Genomic DNA, 22,489 nt, shown 5'->3' with positions numbered 1-22,489 from the left:
TAAGCTGTTATCTAGTGAAAAAAGATACGCAACTTGATTGAATTTAAAATGACATCAATTATAAATCACACAAGTATTTTGATTGAGACTTAATTCAATTTTGAATGGTTTTGCATCCATGCTGACTATTAATTATCAGCAACAGTAGTATTGTTCTTCTACAGGAATGTCAGAGAGCTCTCTTCCTATAAGGCAGATGGTTGGTTCAGCTCAATGCACTGTAAGTCACAGCAGAGGTCTCTGATCATTACTTCCATGAGCCGGCTGGGGAAGGCTCTGGTGGAAAGATGGTAACCCTGAGCAGAGGAAGAAGTCATCAGTGGAATGAGAGATTTTTTTTCAAGCTGCAACCTGAAAGACAACTACAGACAGGAGGTGCTGTTCCATTAGCACAGTGATGATGCCATCAAGGTTTGGGACACAGTTGGGAAAGATAAAAGGATGACATCAATGCATCAACAAGAACCTGCTCTAGAATCCTAAGTATTAAACTGGTTCTAAACAATCTGGTCCACATTTTTATCTGTAGCATTAGATGCATTTCTGAACAGACCTTCCTTGGCCAAACGCAAACTCAATTGCATTATCTACTGTTTGTTCAAGGGATAAGCCTAGCAGCCGCTGTTGTTGTGTAACATTTATATCTTTACAGAGGCTGCAATATCAAAGGATGCTCAAAGCACTAGGGCCAGCCCCATCAGTAAACTCAGAAGTAGCAGGCTGCACAGTGCTGTGCAGAGCAGTCCCTCTATGACAGGAGATAATTGGATGGCTGTCTTTCTTTTATTGTATTTTATTTATTTTTTTTTTTTTACGGTGCAGATTAGATACAAGATACTAGTCTGAAGAAGTGCTTCCCATTAATATTCAGCTGGTAGACTTCATTTCAAAGCAAGTATTTGTTATTTTCATAGATGGAATGAAGCTGTTAGTGTTATAGGAGATAAAAGGCAGATTTCTTTTTTCTTTCTTTCTTAGTGCATCAAAGTTACAAACATGTTCATAGTTCTATGTCTGGTTTCTCTGGCATACACTGATAAAGCTGTGCTGGTTTAAGACAACGAGAGTGAATGTGGATTGCTGGTTTCTTTTTAATCATCCCTGACCTCCACACTGCAGTGTGAATTAAGCCTGAAGTGGAGCTGCTTGGAGGAGTGGGCATGTTGGACAGGAGCTCAGCAACCTTTTCCTGGCAGAGGATTCCTATCAACAGGAAGCTGGGGAGAAGGAGTGAGCAGGGGCAGCAGGGGCCTCACAGCAGGGAAACACTGTTTGCTTCTGTTTGCAGGGGAAAAGCTTTGTTCCTGGAGTCCCTACAGATGTGAGCCTTAGATATGGAGTGGTTCCTCTGGCATGGGGTAGTTTGTGAAATCTACTGAGGATGATATGACATCTCTTCTGTGGGTATATTTACCTGGTAAGGTCTTTGAACCTGTACACTTCAGGGCCAAAAAAATAATAAAATAAAATAAAATAAAATTATCAAATAATGCAAAGAGAAAGGAAAGTAAAAAGGTTAAATAACAAATTTTGCAATAGAAGGCCTACATTTGTGGTTTTCCAGCAGAATGGAAACTATATTGTATCAATGTAACTGAGCCTTCTCTTGCACCAAAAAGGTGAGGATAAAGTCTTCCTCCAGGCTGAACTGTGATACAGCACCAGTCCACCAGCACATTACTTGAGGTGCAAAACTACCCATATATATGTTGTAATCAACATATATGGTTTCCATTTATGTTGAAATCTGCCTGGTATCTTGCTACCTCAAAATGGCATTCAGCAGAGCAGGCTGAGGGTTGGAAAGAAGGGACATGAGCATGTTATGATTGTAAAACAAGAGGATGCCAAGTAGAACAAATGTTTAAGAAGAAATTGCATGTCCTGGTGGGGAAAAAAACTAGAGCCACCTTTACCTTCTATTGCAGCTGAGAGGCTGAGATGAACTACTTCAAAATTAAACTTTTGGAACTTGAAGTATATAAAAGAGTTTCCTTCTCTGAACTTAACCAGCATAGCACATAATTCACAAAGGCTTTCATGGTAAACTTATGATATGGAGAAATGTATATCGGTCACTCCAAAAGTAATGCCTCCTATTTATTTCCATGGAAACTGCTGCAGATGCAAAGAACACCATTTGATAGAGTAAATTTTCAGCTACAAAACGCTGTTTTTCAGCATTTTACCACCATTATCTATGCATTTTTGACAGTGATGAACTGCCCACATGATCTGCCCATAAAAATGATCTGTGTCGATGGAAGATGACATACTGCTGTTGTTACCGCTGAAAAACACTACCTACCACTTCACCACTTCACATCCACTGTTTGGTGTCCATAAACATACAGCAAATGCCAGTGATTGTCTTTGCATGCCATTTTTTCAACATGGAGGAATTCAATTCCCCACCTTTGCTTCATCTGTACTTCCATGTCAGATGTCTGTTTGAGAGGTATAAACCTGTTGGAGTGCATCCAGAGAAGGGATACAGAAATGATCCATGGAATGGAACACCTTACCTATAAGGACAGACTCTCAGATCTCTCAGAGAGATCTAGGTCTGTTCAGCCTGGAGAAGAGAAGGCTCCAAGATGACCTGACAGCGGCCTTTCAGTATCTAAAGGGGAGCTACAGAAAAGGGGACAGACTCTTTAGCAGAGTCTGTGGCAATAGAAGAAGGGGAAATGGCTTCAAGCTTGGGGAGGATAGATTTAAGTTAGATATAAGGAACAAATTTTTTACAGTGAGGATGGTGAAGAACTGGAAAGATTGCCTACTGATGTGGTTGATGCCTCGTCCCTGGAGACTTTCAAGACGAGGCTGGATAAGGCCCTGAACAACCTGATCTAGCTGTGGTGTCCCTGTTCATTGCAGGGCAGCTGGACTGGATGGTCTTCAGATGTCTCTTCCAACTCTTAGGATTCTATGGTTCTATGATTCTAAGATTCTATGCCATTTTGTCAGTCTGCCCCTCTACTGCCATCTGTCACAGGGCAGCAAAACATAATGGAATACTGGTGGGAAGGTTCAACCTCTAACACCTTTGAGACTGTGGGCCAACTTAGTAAAACAGGAAGCATTATTTTTGGAGAAGATCTTCTGGGGAATTAAAATGAAAATAATAGAAAAATTTCCCATATAAATTTCAGTTACATATGGTGAAATGGCAGCAAGAAGAATATTCAGAGTTCAAGGCCAAAGTGGAATTCTTTTTTTTCATTCCAGTTTATCACATATCATTATACTAAATGAGAGGGATGAAGAAAGTAAGAATTGACTGATTTCTTTTAAGTCTAGCAATTGCAAATGTAAAATGAATGTAATTCTGTAGACATGGTGCCAGAGGACAATGCAAGCTAACGAAATAATGGTAGGCCTGCTAAATAATTTATGCATGATATCAAAAGCTGAATGAGATAAAGAAATGGAGAACCAATTTGAAAATTTGGATATTGCTCAAAGCTCTTCCTCCAGTGACTCCCAAGAGTCTGAGCATGGAGCACTAATAAACTCTGTGACCGTGTATAATTCATAAACTTCCACTCTTTTTTTTTTTTTCAGGCTTGCAGATTATAGTTAACAAAGGAACAAAGAGTGGAAAAGCCCTGTTAGCAATTGAGAGGAGGATATAATCCAGCTGATTCCTCCATGTAGCTTATTCATAAAGGGCATCTGTTTTCATCCCAAACTGCACATATATCTGCTATTAAATACAGCACATTGAAAACAGAAAAAAAAAACCTGCTCACATTATCATGTTTATATTTGTGTTTTTATGATAGCTATTACAATGTGAGTTTATAACACTACAGAAGCCATTTTGAAAATATTTTTATTTACGGTATTCTGCTGCAACTCACAGTTAATGTTCAAACTGGATTTTTTATGTATCTATTCAATGGCAACAAGGCAGACTAAGAGCAAACCAGAGGATTCTGTCTGAAGGCAATGGGATGTTTCTAAATGCTACACTTCAATGCTTTCTCCTCAGCCATATTGGAAAGATATAAATCATGAAAATCTAAAAATTACCTTCAAATAAGATTTGCTTTGAAATTATTTTAACAATCACATTACCAGGCCTGTGAAAACACATTTTGAAAATATGAGGTGTCAAGGGAGTTGTTTTTAACTATTTGCACGTTAGCACTTTGTTGTTTGAGTTCATGCACAGCCTGACTCAGTTACACATACAGAATTTTTAGAGTCTGCTGTGGATCTCATGGGTTTGGTGATTTCCCTTTCAATGAAATAGTTGGGTTTTTTCCAAGATTGTCTTGGAGATTCAATTTTTTTTTTTTTTTCAGTCTGCCTGGAAACAAGAGGGCAGTGTCCTGTGGTTTTCTGTGAGAAGCCCTCTGCTTCCTACTTGGTGTACACAAGCACAGAACACTTCTCAGCTATGTAACAGGTTTCAACCTGATGAATGTCTGCAATGGCACCTGCAGCACTTGCTGCCTTGCATTTCAAGCAAACAGTCTGACTGCAGCAATAATTAAAGTCATGAGGAATTTCCAAACAGCTACCCACAATCACCAAAGGCACACAGAAACCGCCTAGTGCTGGGAGGGCACATTTGCAGATTTGTTGGCCTTGGTAGGTGGAAGAGCACGAGGAGGGTTGCTATCAACAGGCTACAGAAACAGCTCCAGGACAGTAGCACTTCAGTGATGCACTGCCCTGATGTAGAGCTTGTCATAGGGTGAAGAATTAAATCCTTCCCACCTTCCATGTCTGCCCGAGAGCCTATCAAGTGTTCTTTGAATATTGCTTACTTCATTAATTTCCTCCTACCATCAACTGATGAATAAATTATTCGTCAGTAAATTTATAAATTATTCTATCTGCTCTATTGATGATTGAATAATATTGGCCAAATAAGTTATTAACTCTTCTTTTTCCCCACCATTAGACAAATTATTTTTGAATATATTTTTTTCATCTTTAGACCAACTCTTCCGTCTCTTGAGGCATTTAAAATGTCTACACAAATTGTAAGTAGAATCCATATTTTCACAGGGAAACAGAATTAGTTTGTCTTTCTCATATACTTGTTGCTTTTGAATGCAAGTTTACATGTGGATGTGTTTTTTTACACCTCAAAGCCAATTAAACAAAATATTGAGATATTTTACAGTTAATTCTCAGCCAACCAATATTTTTTTATTTGTACAGACTATTTAACAACTTTCTACATCTGTATGAAATAGTCAGTGCAGAGTCTGCAACCAGCCCATGATCTCAAAATAATATAGGTTCTGCAAATAAGTGTCAAGGTCAAATAGTGCTAAACCAGACAGATATCTTGAACAATGGCCACTAAAGATGTAGTATAGGCAAAATGTGGATCAGGCCAATGTTCATTTCAAGTTCCTGGATAAGTCATCACAGCTTTAAATCTTGCTAAATCCATTGCTTCTCTCTTTTCTTTCACTGATTCACAGCTAACTTATGTGGCATGCAAATGATGGCCCTTCGTTGTAGTATCCTCTCTAGTATATCTTACCATGCAACTAAACTTTGTCAGCATCTAAAAATGGAGATAGTCCATATGATGTCTAACACTATGCTGGCCGGGATAAAAAAAATGAAATTAAAATAAATAAGTAAATGCCTCTCTAAGAAAGTGATGCTAAGTCAAAAGCACTCATGGAGAAAGGATTAGATTCTCTCTGTTCCATGGAGTGAATAGTTAGATAAAGTCTAACAGGCCAATTCAGCTGCTTTAATGTGAAATCAGGATAAGAGAAGGACCATGAAAATACACTAAAGTGTTCAAGGTGCTCTGTAAGAAACAGACAGAGAAGGTGTTTCATGCAAGCAAAGGAGCAGCCTGTCTATAACTTTTCAAGTGACTGTTGATGAAGATCAGAAACATATACCTCTTTCTGCCAACATCTTTCTTGCCTCAGAGACCCACCAATAAAGGATGCACAAAGAGGTTTTGGTTGACTTTCTAGATACATTTATATGAATATATTTAAATCCATGGAGCTGGTATATTTGCCAAGCTGGATACATGTATACCAGCCCAAGACAGCAGTTACTTCTGCAGCTCACACTGCCCAACAGGAGGAAGATGAATGATCTGTGTGTGGGAAGCAGGACTGCTCAGTGAGTAGAGAGCTTGTTTATAAGGAGCTCTCCAGCACCAAGCAGCTCTGTTACACCTGGTTGCACAGATATGAGCTGTCTCTCCTTTTCCCCTTCCTTCTCCTCCCAGACGGAGGCTGTAAGCTGTCATTCGGGCAGTGTAGCAGTGTATTATTGGCCTTTGAAACACATGCACAGTAGAAAATCACAGCTCTTTCATTTTCTGAGAAAACTGTTAATAGGTCTCCCTTTCTCACAGAGGTGTTATAACAAGTCCCTGGTTAAACTGGCATTGATATTTTCACTTGGATTTCCTCATTAAAATAAGTGGCACTTCTTAGAAAAGTGTTATACTCAAGACTTAGAGGGGAAGAAGCACTTTGATTTTACATTTTGAAAATTAACCTAGTGGCCTTTGGGTTCAATTATTCAAAACTCTGTTTCCCTAACAGAAATTCCATGGAATGCCAAGACATAGACATATACAGAAATGTATGGAGAGGAAAAGGAAAGGCAATAAAAGTATGATCACAGAGGTGTAGCCAGAGACACAAGGCTGTAGGAATGCTATCAGCAGCACTGTTCAGAAGTGAAAGAACAGGCCCACAAGGAAAGAAAATTAAGTTCAGTTGTCCTGTGGTATTTTGCAGTAACATCTCACTGCACCTGGATATTTGCATCACTTGTAGAAAAAAAAAGGACTTTCCTCACTGCTGATTTCTTCAATTTAGCAGCCAGAGCAAGACACTGATGTGCAGGCAATAGTTATTACCCACTGCACATAGCATGGGGATTGGCAGTGCTGTAGCTAGGCCAGTGCATCTATCCATGGAACGCAAATACAAAAATTTGGCTGCAAAGAAATGCATAAATCATCTTTAAAACATGTTCCTATAGACATGCATGCATGTCTGTGTGTATTACCTCATATATTGGAATTGTTTTTTTCACTGGTGAGTAAAAGCCATGGGGAAAACCTACTTAGGTATTGTTTTTTTGTTTTTTTGTTTTTCTACTGAAAATGCAGTGTACCAGCAAAATATATTTGCAGCTTGGATAAGTTTTTGCTGTTAGTTTCCCCATCGATGCTTTTCATCCTAGTAATGTTTTACATGCAATTCAGTTTTGCTTTTTTAAAGGAAAATCACAGAAAATGTTGCTGTGAGGATCTGCAGGAGACCATCTGGATTTTGCTACTGTAATAGCTAAGAGGAGAGTTAACTAAGATTTACTACCAGGTTGCAGTTAATGAGAGAATCTTCAAAGAGTCTTTCACGTGTTTAATTTCAAAACTATTTGGGAAAAGGCAATTTTTCCAGTGTTGGGGAAAAAAGTGTAATAGACCACAAGAGTGACTCAAAGTAGTGGAAAAGAACTTTTCAAGATTACAAGTGTATGAAAAGTTGTAATTTTATTCCACCCTGAGTCATACTAAGCAATACCACTCTGCCTTTTTACATCCCGTTCAATGCACCAAAACTGTTCATGACAAATGTAGTACTCTAAAGTCAGAAGATAGCTCTGGATATCTTCCTTCTTAACTTTCTAACTGAGGACTCATAATCTTGCTTTACTCTTTCCCAGGCAGAATTAAAAAACAAACAAGCAAACAAAAAAAGCAGTGACAGCAACAAAAAACTGTTCACTGTTTTTTTTTTTTTTTTTTTTTGACAGTGCTATTGGCTTCCTTTTGTGATTTCTTTCTCAACTTTTGCAGTCATTACTCCTTTGTCTTCCATTTCACTGTCTTTTGCTCCTCAAACCTAATTTTGAGGAGCTATTTTTTGTTTTAGCTGCCATAATGCCAGCTGGGAGAGATGAGACTGGTATTCGCTTTTGAGGAGTGTAAAATTAGTATCTATTATAAAATTTCCACAGTCAGCAATGCAATTCCACAGGTTTCCTAACTCATTGTCATCAGCTCCAACATTCCTGAGAAATGAAGCAAACAAGAAAGGTTATCATTTCAGAAGAAATAGAGGAGAGTTGCTGGGGAAACACCATTAATATGAAGAAAAGGGCTAACCCTTTCAGGTTAATTTTGTACTCCATGAAGAGCAGTGCAGGATAATATAGTCAGGAAGCTGGCAAGAAGACAGGCACATGTATTTTGAACTAATGAAATCCTATTAAGATCTATGCTCTTGGAAGCATTCCTGGAGCAATGTAGCTAAGCATGGAACATGGTAGCCTAGTCATCATTCAGCAGAATGCAACCGCCTGCCTCACCAGTTCAGATGCAATAAAGCAGTTTTCCTAAGCAGCTGTGTCTGAGACCTCAAGGGCATCAGAGCGTCTGAGATTCCTAACTACCCAGACAATCTGGCAGCAAATCTGTTTGGCAAAGGGCTGCACAAAGGCAATAGCCAGCTTTGGATTTGTTTCTTTCCTCCTATCACCACTTAGCTTGATATCCTTCATTAAGACTAAAAAATGAAAATAATAAAGAAAAAAGGTCAGACTGAGAAATAAGGGAGATTAAGAGCTCTTTACAGGCTTCTGTACTGTTGTCATCTGGCACACTGTTTATCTAGGTATAGTAAAACTACACGTAGATGAATATTGAGATGCCTAGAGTTAAACGATAGTGTACTGAACAGACAGCTGTTACCATTCTCTATAGGGATCAGATATCCAGGTGTAACACCCAAGTCAACCATAATGGCTTGGGATACAAATTAGAAATGCTTTCCTTCAGCACTGATAGTGTGCTAACTTTTGCCAAAGGAGTGTGTGTTTTCTTATCTAATTTATGCATGTAAGTGTTGATTCTGTGGATGGTCTCTCAGAGTAAAGCAGACTTTCTAGAGAAAGCATATATTACCACTTCATTATACAGAGAACTGGCTTTGAGGGCAGCTTAAAGGCAGTTGTAAATGTCAAAACTCTTCAATAGCAGATAGGAAAAGGTATTTTTAAGTTATTGTCACAGCAGTGGCATAAGATTATAGGAAATCTTCATGTTAGAATTTATCTGCAACCACTACTGTTTTCTGTCATCTTTGCTAACATTTTCTGCTCTACTATTTAAGTCAATATGAGTTATGAGGAGAAAAGGACATGCTTAGAAGGCAGATACATTTATGTGAATCTGTGAACTTGTTCCCTGTAGTGAAAGGGTTTCCATCTTCTCTTCCTTCAGGCCTTGAAATGTGTTCTGATGTTATTTCATCCCATCTCACTCAGTAGTACTTATGCTAGAGAGAAAAAAAAAAAATGAAACACTGTGATGATTACTCATCCGAATTAAATTTGTTTTTGCTATTGAAAGTGTGAATCAATAAAGAAGATTTCTGAAAAACTAAAATTGAAATTTCCTTTCTACAGGTTCAGCATTTGTCCTTCCTAGTGAAAACTGGTATATTCAAAGATTTCCATTTCCATTCTCCATTTCACATTACTTGGTCAAAAAAAAAAGGAGGATAAATTCTACCAGTACTTAGGCTATTCAATGATTGTAGGAATGAAAAATACTCTCTCTAATAAAAATTCATGTTCTGCTTTATCACGATTATTGCAACTTTTTAATACTCTCCACATAGTACAGTAGTTATCTACCAATTAAACTGTATGGGAAGGTACCAGGAAAAAAATGCAGAGGATGTATATCTTATCCTTACCACTTGACACTTTTTAATGGCAAGCTAGCACAAGAGGAAGGAAGAGCTGGCTAAAGGAAGATCAGGAGTATGATGCTTCTCTTGCCATAGTATGAAAATCATGAGCTGATGAGCTAATGCACAGATTTTGAGGGATAAATTCCCTCCTTTCCCAAGCACCTTTTTTCCTTTCCCAGATGAAGTCTACATGCTTGATTTATGTGAGTTTTACTCACTGTGACAAATGCAAGAAACTGTAGTTAACATTTAAGAGAGATCACGCAAAAGCAAGAGAAATAGAAAAGTGCCAAGCGTTGACTTGTTTTCTCAATCACTATATTTGAATCTCACATAAATTCAAAAATATTTATGCAGTGCATGAAAACAAATATTTGTTGGTCAACAGATGACCCCTGCTGGTGTGTAAAACAAAAATAATCTAAGCCAACTCATAATCTAAGCCAATTCAATTTAAAAAAAATCCCATTTATTATTACTTCGGTCTTCTTTGTTCATAGTTTCCTATAATTTGTACTTCACTTTGATTGCCACACTACTCCATCAACACTGTCTCTCAACAATCTGCTTATCAAAGGTTTAAATATTGCTTTCTTATACTTCTCCCCATAATCAACCATACTTCATTCGTTTAACAATAAAACCTTCCCTTCTTTGCTATCTGTGTCCAAAAATTTCCTTCTGATCATTTTCAAACAACATTCTGGTAGTTCTTCTGTCTCCCTGTCAGTTTATTTGGGATAGGTAAGTGTAGCAACAGCTTCTGGGTTCAGTTCTTATGGAAAATTTGTTACGTTATCAAATTCAAATTTCTACCAGTGGTGGTATCATTATCAATTACATTGTTTTGTTTGTTTGTTTGTTTTTCCATCTTCTCCCATTTAATTTAGCCAATGAAATAAGATTTTTATTTAGTTGCTGAAATTTTAGTTCATTTACTCAATGATGTGGTGTAGTAGCATGCAGGGGAATAATTGCTTCCTTCTCACAGATGTCCATCTATTTCACTGCCACTGACTTTCTGTCTTGGTACTTACAAAAATTCTGAAAGTACTAAATTTCATTTTTTGAAATAACATGGGATCTCTGCTTCTTAAAATCGCACTTAGGCCATTAGACTTCTCCAATCTAATTGGCATCTGCTGTGATGAGACTCATTTTGCTCTCAACTAATACCTTCTTCTCACCTGTATGCCTCTATGGCAAATGGGGTCAGATGATGAAATCATATCAATACACTAAATGAAGCTTATTTATTTAAGATAATTATATTAATCTAACAAGTTAGATCAGCTGTTCATCTGCAATTCACTAAGTAGCTTACCTTTTTTTTCTGTACATTATATTGCATACAGTTGCACTTCTAGAAATCACAAGTTCTACATTGTGAATTATGTTGTTCTTATGCATTGTAGATTATCTTTTGGATATCCAGGAAGTGGCTTTCCTCCTGTATTTGTATATTTAATTAGATTGCTCAAAACGGGTATTTGTAATGTAAGTCCACTGGACTGTGCAGCAGTATGCTGCTGTCTCCTTTGGTAAAAGGTTCCACATTCAGCATCAGTTCTGCCTGGTGCTTCCCCAGGCCTTGTCCTGCTGATCAGAAGCTGGTGCGTCAGTTCAGTCATGGTCCATAACAGAGAGTAAAATTCCAAAACGAAAATCCTTATTTGCCTCAAATAGCTGCTAAAATCATGTCACTTTGGATTACATTTTATCTTGCCTTACAGCTTCTTATTAAGTTTAAAAGTGCATATTCCCTATGGTAAACTTTGTGCAGCCTATGATGTGTCCCAGAATTTTCATTTCTTCCATCCTGAAGTGTTGATGTGTTAGTCTTCAGCAAAATTTTTGCCTTTGGGGCCTTCACCTTAATCACATTGTGGTTGCATCAACCCCATGGCCTAAGACAGTTCTGTCCTCTCCTCTGTCTCTGTACATCTGTGGCAAGATGTAGACATTTCTGAAGCTGAAATACATTTTTTTCTAAATTTAGTTTTATGAAAACAACTAAAATCTGAGGAAGGTGTTATATTAGCTAGAACCTCAGAAGAATAATACTTCCTCCTTGGACTTTAAATTAGATGCTGGAAGCGATAACAAAAATTACATAAGCAAACAAATAATGTTGCATATGCATTTCAGTGAGTGCTCGATACCCATTATTCTGTCAAAAAATTTTCAGTATGTGGAAATACACTCAAGTACATACACAGTGCAAACATAATTGTCTATTTTTTTCTCTTCTTGCACTGAATTTTACTGCACAGCTGAATATGGATGGACTAAGACTTCATGGAGTCCACTTTCTGAAATAGTTTGTCTTTGATTTTGATTTAATTGTGACCTGATGACCTTTACAGCTTCAAGGAGACCTGCAGGCAGGAATTAACAGGAGTCTGAGAGTATGCATGAGGGAGGACATGCTCCCAACACTTTAGTTTCGTGTAGAGAGGTCCATATATGTTTTGTGAGAAAGGAAGTTCAGAACCAATAATTGTAACACTGACATGATACTATTATTTAGAAAGAGCAGCACTGAAGGATTTTAACCTGAAAAACTATGAATTGTCATTATGATTTCTTTCCCACCTCCTTTTTTAATTAATTAATTAAGAGAATAAACAGCAGTTGTGTATCAGCATTTTTCTTAAACAATAAGATTCAGCTAAAAATATACTAAAAAATAAAGATAAAAGTTTATCACATAATTACAGCACTAGACAGGAACATAGACATGTCAAATTGAATCCCACTAGTCCCATGGATTTTCTCTGTGACCTTGAACAAATCACTTAATCTCTCTCTACCTTTGTTCTTCATTTATTTTTAAAGTATGATACTTATTCTTTCTTAATATTTACACTGCAAATTCCTTTTACTATTTTATACAATTCTTGTTGTAATAAGGATCTTACCTAAAAATTCTTATTACAGAGCTTCATGTATCTAGTGAGAAGCATATTGTTCTGTATGTATACAGCCATGACCTGGCTGTATAAAGAGTTACTTTTGCTACTAGCACACCAGAAGTGTCACAGACTCAGCCAGACTCAAGTCTTCAGTGCTGCAAGGTAGAGGTGATGAGCTGGACTTACAAAGGCAATAGCAGGCTTAGGGATAAAAGAGAAAATAGAAAAATTCAGTGGGGAATAATGACAGCTACTCTAATGTGGAAAGATCATTGCTGGGAAGGAAAGACTGGTGAGCTGCAGATCTACCCTGGCCCACCATCTGAACTCTTCCTCACAACTCAAAAATTCATGTCTTTTGTTTATATAAGGTATACTCTTCTTTTTTCTGGAAGGAAACTGACTGCAGCTTCATACTGAGGTGTTTTTCTGCTGTAACAAGAAGCTGGAAAGTCCTTAGTGTAAGCACTGCTCTGCAACAGTCAAAACATCAGTGTGTTAACAGGATTGTTTTCATCAAAAATTCAAAACATATCACTCTATGAGATATTATGAAGAAAATTTACTCTCTCAAGCAAACCATATCAATTTAGTGGTCTCTGGCACATATCATAAAAGGAAATGTAAGTCCATGCTTGCTGCTGCAATTTGAAGATGAGTATGGGTATGCTCAGCTCAAGTTTGCATCAGGCCTTGAAATAAAAGCCAGCACTGGCATCAGTCAGATGTGGTGTTTAAGGAATTTTCCACAGAACAGCCTAAACTGACACACAAAGAGACCTGATAAGACGCATCACACATTTACCTTTGTACTACTGTTAAAAAAATGTCCTTGTGTCCATCCCAGCTTCACGCTTCACAGATCTGCCACCAGAAGCTTGCTGGCACAGACCAGGAAATAAACTGATTTCTGTCCAGCTCATTCACTAACAATATAATAGAAACACAGTGAGCAGGTCCCACACACTGTGGGCACAAGACCTGCAACTAATGGAAGGCCTGTTACTAAACATTACACTGCATATTGCTTACTGATGAGAGCTTTATATGTTCTTCTCTCTGCAGACTGAAGAAGTCCTGAAGATTGATGGAGGGCCATGCTATTCAAACAGCAGGTGTTGCTGAGACAGAAGCTCTTTGTGCTAGGCAGCCTTGCTATAGGAAGTCTCCTATATCTAGTTGCCAGAGTTGGGAGCTTGGATAGGTAAGTTGTTCACTAGCCACTCTCTTAATTGCAAATGAACACAGGTTGCATGAGTTTTTCTTTAGAGGATCTATTTCTTTTCTCATTTTTTTAGCTTCTATTCATGTATTCATGAAAGACCAACCACTCTACTACTGATTTTCATAATTGTTTCCTTCCCTCTGCAGAATAGGAAAACAAAGTTGCAGGTCATCCCTGTCAAAGTACTTCAGTCTGTCCATCTGCATTCTTAGCAGACTGACACTTATTTTCAGAGAAGAGATAAAAAAAACGTCCAGTAAAAATATCATTAGAATAGCTCATTTTTTTGTCTCTGCGCATCTGTGTGTTGACCTCTACTTTCAGCAGAACAGTTTTGATATATTTATACATCATCTTCCTAAATTTATGAGCAAGCAATTAATGTGCTACAGTGGCAGTTAAAATTAAGTATGAGTCTGCAGAGTAGCTCGTCAAGTTTTAAATACTATTTCATTTGAAAGATTGCTGTAGGGCTTTAGAATTTTTTAACTGCATTAATTAGCCAGTATTTTCTGGAGTTGAAAGTGCCAAATAAAAAGATTGTCTCTGCAAGTGATTTCCTGGGGAGCAATAGAAAATACAGGAGAGGAAATCAAAAAGTATTTGACACTTTTGGCCAGACTGATTTTTGATTGGTTATTGACAGTGTGACAGTGGTGCTACTCACAATGACCATGCTTTTTCTGCCACCTTCACAGTGGTCTAGGACTGCTCTGATAGGCATTATAGAAAGACAGAGTAGAAAAGATTGTTTTGAAAGAATGAATGAAGACCTCGGGATTTCCAGAAGCTGGTAAATAGCTTTTGAGTGCTAATGTTGCTTTAATGGACTTCTTTTAAATGATGGAAAGTATTAGTTGAGTTCAAAACTCTGACACTACAATATACAATATCCACTGTACTGCATCTCAGGTCGATGGCTGCCTTCTTCAACTGTATAACCCAATTTCAGAAGAAGAGGGAGATCATGTTGTCAACTGGAACTAAATGGATTGCAAATTAGGCCCCAAGATTTATAGTTTTCTTCCCCCAGTGGTCAAAGCATCTCTGATACTTTAGAGGTGAAAACTTCACTGTGACTAAAGAGATTCTGGAAATGGACACAGAATTCCTTATTAGTCCCTGAAACAGCATGTTTATGAAGGGAGGCATAAAATCTAATTAACCTTATGCTATTATCTATGCTTGCACATCTTCAGAATTTACTGTTGGCCATAAAATTATCTTGCCACAATATTTGACTCATTGACCTCCTGAGGCACTGAATTCCACTGTTTTCATATATAATGTTGCCACTGGAAGTAAAACCCTGTTTCATTTTTTTCCATTATCCAATGTGTAAAATACCACACTGCCAAAAGGAAGCCCTTTATTTGGACTCATGAGAAAAAGAGAGAAAGAGTGCGTAGAAATCTTGAGACAGATGAGCAGACTGGAAATATTCTACCACAGTATGACCCAAGCTACACTTGAGAGAGAGCTGGGCATTTCTCATTGCAGATGTCTCAGGAATTGAGTTCCCTTAGGAAATTAGCAATAGCTTATCTGATTCACTGAGTCATAAAGTCTGATAAGCTGAGTACCTCCCTCCAGAGGAGGCCCCTGTCCTTCAGAGCACAAATGAACAGAGCTATTTCATGTGTAGAAGCTCAACCAAAGTTCGTCCATAAAAATTCTGAGAAAATTTGTGTGAGTCTTCAAGATGTTTAACATTCTCATTGGAATTATGGGGAGCCTCCATACCCAATTTTGATGTTTTGAACTCCTGGAACCAGGCTTGTATCACTGTGACATCTGCTTTGGAAACAAATTAGCAGCTATTCTGGATCAGAAGAGAAATTGCTTGCAGCATCACTACTTGTTGTTAAGATTACCCAGGTGTCTTTTAGCTGTTTAACTACTTGGCAGAAACATTTTTCTGAGATGAACTGCTCTACACTGGATTTTTTTCAAGAAGAAGACTCTGAAAAGCAAAAATATTAACATAGTAAATAGCTGCATCTCAGGATTCAGCTACCAAGATGTGACAGCCTGTTTAATCTTAAGATAGTCAAGATCTTTTATAGGACTTTTCATTGTTTGGGGAGGAGAGGAGAAGAAAGGGTAAAGGGTAGAGGAATGCAAAGTGTTGAGGAAGGACTTTTAAGAACATCCAATCCTTCTCTTAGGCTAGAGGATATCTCGAGTATTTGTTTACTTTTAAAGGAAACAACCCTGTTTGACAAGCTGTTGTGTTATACTGAAGGCAGTGCTATCTTTTTGAAGAAAAGAGATAAAATTAGTTGAGATACGTCTGGAACTGCTGTTGTGGAACATTTTTGCTTGAAAACAAATAGCAAATACACAGAAGGAGAGGGAAGAGAAGAACAGAGATGGATTTTAGCTTCTGTTTTTTATGCTTGCAACTTCTGTTTTTTATGCTTGCAACTGTCACCTCCTTACTGCAGAATGACTCTTAACAGTCCCACCATAGCCTGACTAAGTTATACCACTGTCAAGTTAAGATACTGTTTTCAGATGTTTTGTTTGTTGTTTTGGTTGGTTTATTTGGTTCCCTTTTTATTGCCAAGTTGGAGTAAATGTTGCAATAATACAATTTTTGTGAGCAAATCAGGCTCTTATTTGGTAGGCAGCAAAAAGCAAAGAGAAAAGAGTGGAAACTTGAGAAAAGAAATGACAACAGGGACTCACTTCTCCAAACACTTTGTCACTGGTGTGTAGAACTTAAATAAAGCTCATTTAAACCCAACAAACTCATCTGGGATGTTTCTTCAGATCTGTCTGGGCATAGTATATCACAGCATTTAGATAGTGAAGGAAACAGTTATTGGGTCAGCCAGGGGCTAACCTTTTTACTTGGTCCCAGCCATCCATTGTCATAGCATCAGTGTCAAATTAGAGACTCCAACAGGCAGTGATGGATGGAAGAGCCAAAAAGAAATAAATGATTCTGTCCTGAAAGCAGGTTTGAATAATATACAGTAAATGAATGAGGGGCCACATACTGAGGAAACAGAATAAATACTGAATACCTAAACAGCTATTAATGAGCATTGCCCATCTGGTATGCCGGCTGAGGCAGGGGTCCTGTGAAAAATAATAGCATGTGGTCATGTAATTTAAAAACAGTATCATAATATATATGCACAGCAAGCTCATATTAAAATTGCCTAGGCAACCTTTGTTCTTACATATTTTTAGTTTTGGAGATCATGGCTCTGCAAATTTATTGATATTTTTTTCTGTTGGGCTTTGGAAATTCTCTCTACATACCTGTTTCATCTTCAGTGTAACACTGGCTTGTTTAATGACCAAAGCACTGTTTGGGAGTGAAAGTGAGGGCTTATTAAGGGCTCTTTTGTAGCAAAATTTAAACGCTTCTCTAACTGAATCACTTCTTCCATTCATTGACATGAAATATGAGAAGGAAGAATTGGAATAGTAGAAAATGTATGAAATAATTGAAAGGTAAATACAAAAGAATTATGCAAACATCATGCAGGAGCAATATAAAAAATTAAAGTACAAACGGTTGTTCAGTGAGAAGAAACACAAGTGATGATAAGAAAACTATAGCTGTAATGATGTAATAAATGTATTTTTGAACATTTGTCTTACTGTCCTTTCTGTGCCTCTGCTGATCATGTCTGTTTCAGAACCCTGGTCTTTCTGATTCTGCCCAGGAATTATACTGGGTATACGCTAAATAGGATGGAAAATATTGAGGGGCGATGCCTTGGAAACTATTTTTAATCCCTTTTGCTCCTCTTCACTAAAAGAGCTAAGCCTGGATCAGCAGTTACTAAAGTCAACACAATGGGTAGTAACAGGAAATAACTCAAGCTAGAATAGAGCTAGTGTTGGAAAGATAGGAGTTAGATGATCTAGATTTTCAGATCATAATGGCCAAATAAAACTCATCTTAGAATGCTTTAAAAGCTTCTGAAGCAATCTCAAAGCAATCAGTAATGTGAAAGGTGAGATAAGGTTCAAGAAGTTCAAAGAACAGTAATAAGCATTCCTTTGAGTAGAACAGTAGAGGAAGGGGGTACTCAGCCAGAACATAGTGAAATAACAGAATAAATGAACAGTTTACACTAATTACTAACATCTGACAGAATAAAATACAAGTTGAAAGACACCATGTTGCGAAAGGTTTCTGTGAGCATTGTGAGCTTACCTTAAGAGCTGCCCTCTGTTTACAAATATCTTTTCCACTGATTGCAGACTGCAGCCCCTCTGCCCCATCGATGGTCGATTTGGACCCCGCAGCCAGGATGAAATCCCGCTGCGAGCTCTGCAGTTCAAGCGAGGGCTACTCCACGAGTTCCGTAAGGGCAATGCCACAAAGGAGCAAATACAACTGCACAATCTGGTTCAGCAGCTTCCCAAGGCCATCATCATTGGGGTGCGGAAAGGAGGCACACGTGCACTGTTAGAGATGTTGAATCTTCACCCTGCAGTGGTCAAAGCTTCTCAAGAGATTCATTTCTTTGACAACGATGAGAACTATGCCAAGGGGATTGAGTGGTACCGGAAAAAAATGCCTTTTTCTTACCCTCATCAAATAACAATTGAGAAAAGCCCTGCATACTTTATCACTGAGGAAGTACCTGAAAGGATTTACAAAATGAACTCGTCTATCAAATTATTGATCATTGTCAGGGAACCCACCACAAGAGCTATTTCTGATTACACTCAGGTGCTGGAAGGCAAGGAAAGAAAGAACAAAACTTACTACAAATTTGAAAAGCTGGCTATTGATCCTAATACCTGTGAAGTGAACACTAAGTATAAGGCAGTAAGAACCAGCATCTACACAAAACACCTGGAGAGATGGTTAAAATATTTCCCAATTGAGCAGTTTCATATCGTAGATGGAGACCGGCTCATCACAGAACCACTGCCGGAACTCCAGCTGGTCGAGAAGTTCCTAAATCTTCCTCCAAGGATAAGTCAGTACAATTTATACTTCAATGCCACCAGAGGGTTTTATTGCTTGCGATTTAACATTGTCTTTAATAAGTGCCTGGCAGGTAGCAAGGGACGCATTCATCCAGAGGTGGACACCTCTGTCATTACCAAATTGCGCAAGTTCTTTCATCCTTTTAATCAAAAATTTTACCAGATCACTGGGAGGACATTTAACTGGCCCTGACCTAAACTTCATACAACATTTTCGGATGCATCTGAGACATGCAGTAATGTCTCTGCTAAAATATGCACTTTTCACAGACATAGTATCAAAGTAACATTTTTCATGCATACGTGTACATATGCAGTGTGTGACCAAATATACAGTGGGATCAATTTTTTCTACGGAATAATAACATTAATTTACCGTCAGCATAGTTGCATCTTTTGAGATATACTAATAAAGGACAAAGTGGTACTTAGGGAAATAAAGTCAGACACCATTAAAAGGGTCAGTGTTCCTCTTGCTTGAAGTGTTTATGTGACATACTTATTGATCTAAGCAGAATGTTAGTTTATGTCATACAAATTCATGTCAAAAGTCTGTGAAGCTGTAAGAAAGCATAATATTCAGGCTATATTTGGTATGTGTATTGCTGAAGGAATACTGACACTTTAAATACCATACTGAATTTTTACAATGAGAGTGGATAGTACTATTTTCTTATTATTTGAAATTAATATTTAATTAAACAACATTGGTTCGGGGTTCCTGTGGTGAGTTTGCACTATTGTTTTATTGTATGGACCATGGTGTCACTTGTAGCATGTCAATCATGTGTCAATAAAAATCAAATAACTTTTTCTTCTCTGGTTGAGTATTGACAAAGACAAACATCGTGTACATAGTGTACAATGTTTGTAAATACTGGTTTCACACTAAGTAATTCTATTTTGTAAACTGAATATGGCTATTTAATTTATTGTGAAAATTAAATTTATTGTGGTATTTAAAAATGGAATGGATTAAAATTACCTATATGCACAACCGTTATTCACGTTTCTTTGATGTATGTAAACACAATTTCTTAGACTGGACAAATCATGGTCATGTTTGTGCAAGAGTTGCATATGGAAACTTGCTTTCTGAACAGTTGAAATAACTGATATATGAGGTGAAGATGAGTTTATTAAACAACTCAACCATCTGGGGATATGGTGTTATACACAGCTCAAAGAACATTACTGCTGTTCTGTTACAGCACTTTGCAATAATTAATTTCATTTCAGCAACCCATGAGGCTAAAGAACGACTCTAAAATATTACTGTAATCAAGTATACCAGAAAAGCAGAGCAGCCATTAAAACTAAAACAACAGACAGACAAAGTAGATTAGAAGAGCTACAGAGATTTCATCGTAGGAAGCCAGAAGTCAGGGAAAACTGTTTAACTGTTTTGATACCTCTGCTTTTATCTGACAACCCATGCATCTGCTCAGAAACAACCACACCTTTGTAATTATTGGCATAAACACATACCTCAGCTCATGCTTTCATTCAGTAAGAGACAAGAAATTAGTACAGAAAGTGAGTGTTTTAATGCTTTCAAAGAGTTGATTCCCCTCCTGTTTGTAGGCTCCCTTTAGGTACTGAAAGGCTGCAATGAGGTCACTCTGCAGCCTTCTTTTCTCCAGGCTAAACAAGCCCAGCTCCCTCAGCCTGTCTTCCTAGGGGAGATGCTCCAGTCCCCTGATCATCTTTGTAGCTCTCCTCTGGACCCTCTCCAACAGCTACCCGACTTTCTTGTACTGGGGGCTGCAGACCTGGACACATTACTCCAGATGGGGCCTCAAAAGAGCAGAGTAGAGAGGGACAGTCTTGTCCCTGTCTCTGCTGGCCACCCCTTTTCTGATGGAGCCCAGCATAAACCAGGATAAAATATTTTTAAAATTAAGAAGGAAAAAAAAGAGAGAGAAAAAGAAAACCAGCCTCTAAAGAATGATAGGGACGCAAATTATGGAAGGTATCCAGAAATCTGAAGATTATGAGCTACAATAGTAGAGTAGTTAGTAATACAGATTACAATAAGATCAAGTTTTCCCTGTGGGCTGTTTAACTTGCTCAGCAATTTGGAAGCATCAGTTTTCTAAATAAGTGATTTTTGAATCTCTAGTGAGAGATTGCTACTTGTCTTGCTGTTTCTTTAATCACATGTGCTAGCACAGAGAGCAATGTGACCTTTCTTCATGCTGATTCAGAGTCTTGACAACACAACACGGTAAAGCATATGTGGAATTTTCCTCAGCAGCTACAATACTACACACTGTTTTCCTGCACAACAGCCATTTATCATGCCCACGTCCATACATAGAGTCTGAGGCATTTAACTCACCTAATAGCACCCAAAGAGAAGACTTTACGTATTTTAAAATTTCCACAGTCTTCAGTTGAAAAGTCAGATTCCAGATGGTTTTTGTGATACTTAGCTTAAGGTAGCCTTGTCTACAAGCTCCAGTAAAGGGCTGAGACATATTTGCAATGAAATTGATGCGTTAGGCCAAAGGTATTTCAGACCTTAACATACACATCTGAAATGAACATTTCCCTGCATAGTCCAGAAAAAAAAATCACAGCAACTGGTTTAAAAGGTAAAGATTACTCATGAGAGTCAGCTGGATTGATCTCTAGCTTCTCATTGGCAATCTTGGAGATACATGAAGAAATGTAGGTGATATCATCTTTGGCAGATCTGATGAAAAAAAAAAAAAAAAAAAAAAAAAGCACTGAGGAATATTCAGGAATAGCAGGGGAAGGAAGAGAGATCAGAGGCACTGCAATGTGTTAAGCCCTTAAGTCTTTTAAGAGTAGGATGCTGATTAACTTTCACTGAGACTTCAGTGCAATGTCCTTGAGTCTTTTTGATACTACCTAGCAATAAAAAAACTTGAGACCTGGTTCTTAATACACCAATCCAACACACCATCCAAAGCACATTTGTAGATTAATGGGGATTTTGCTGTGGTATTCATAACTGGTTTGAAAAGTTTTGACCTTATGTTATTTACTTCTTCAGGAACAATTTTTGAATAACTCACTTCAGCCTTTTTGCTTTGCTTCCAAAATCCTGGGTGAATCATTTCTATTCAGACAGATCACGGGTGCTCACTCTGGGAAGAATGCTCAGAACTTGAATGTATGATTGCAGTGATGCACAGTTATATGAATTTGCAGCTGCTAACATATGTCATTCAAGTTCTCTAAATACATTGCACCATTTGTATTTTCTGTACTGTAAAATTGCAGGCTTCATAGTTCTGATAAATGTTTGGATTAAAACTTCTAATATTTCTGCGCATTTTTATCAGATCGTCCTAGCTGCAATTTAAACTCTATAGAACAACAATTTGCAGCATAAAAGAAAATGAATGATAAATTTAAAATTGTATTTTCAGAAATCAGTATATAGATAGCTGAAGGACTGACATTTAGAGATCAGTGATTCATTTAACATTAACCTATTATGCTGTGTTTTCTTAAGGAAAGCAGAAAAAGCAAGATGAAAATGTATTTGCTGTATTACAGTGGCATTCTTTTTTTCCTGATGACTAAGAACACAATAGAGACAAGGTTTACAGAAAGATATTCCATGAGAGTAGTCCAAGGTCTACCTTCACTGTTAATGTTCTTTGGACATCAGTGTCATACAGACCACAGAAAAG

General features: G+C 37.7%; 1 protein-coding gene across 2 annotated transcripts in view; it reads left to right on the top strand.

Annotated features, from left to right (window-relative positions):
* The window catches only part of HS3ST5 (heparan sulfate-glucosamine 3-sulfotransferase 5), an 89,014-nt gene extending 69,278 nt beyond the window's left edge, over positions 1–19,736 (top strand). For both annotated transcript variants that reach the window (XM_042885594.1, XM_042885586.1), the window contains exons 2-3: positions 13,697–13,835; positions 18,084–19,736. In XM_042885594.1, coding sequence (XP_042741528.1) covers positions 13,729–13,835; positions 18,084–19,014 — 1,038 coding nt within the window. In that variant the 5' untranslated portion in view covers positions 13,697–13,728 and the 3' untranslated portion in view covers positions 19,015–19,736. The remainder of the gene's footprint in view (positions 1–13,696; positions 13,836–18,083) is intronic.
* The last annotated feature ends 2,753 nt before the right edge of the window (positions 19,737–22,489 follow it).

The sequence above is a fragment of the Lagopus leucura genome, unplaced genomic scaffold, assembly GCF_019238085.1.
Source record: "Lagopus leucura isolate 7727_CA_CO unplaced genomic scaffold, USGS_WTPT01 Super-Scaffold_73, whole genome shotgun sequence".
Classification (NCBI taxonomy): domain Eukaryota; kingdom Metazoa; phylum Chordata; class Aves; order Galliformes; family Phasianidae; genus Lagopus; species Lagopus leucura.
The sequence above is the reverse complement of the archived record's forward strand: the minus strand, read 5'-3'. Positions and strand labels throughout refer to the sequence as shown.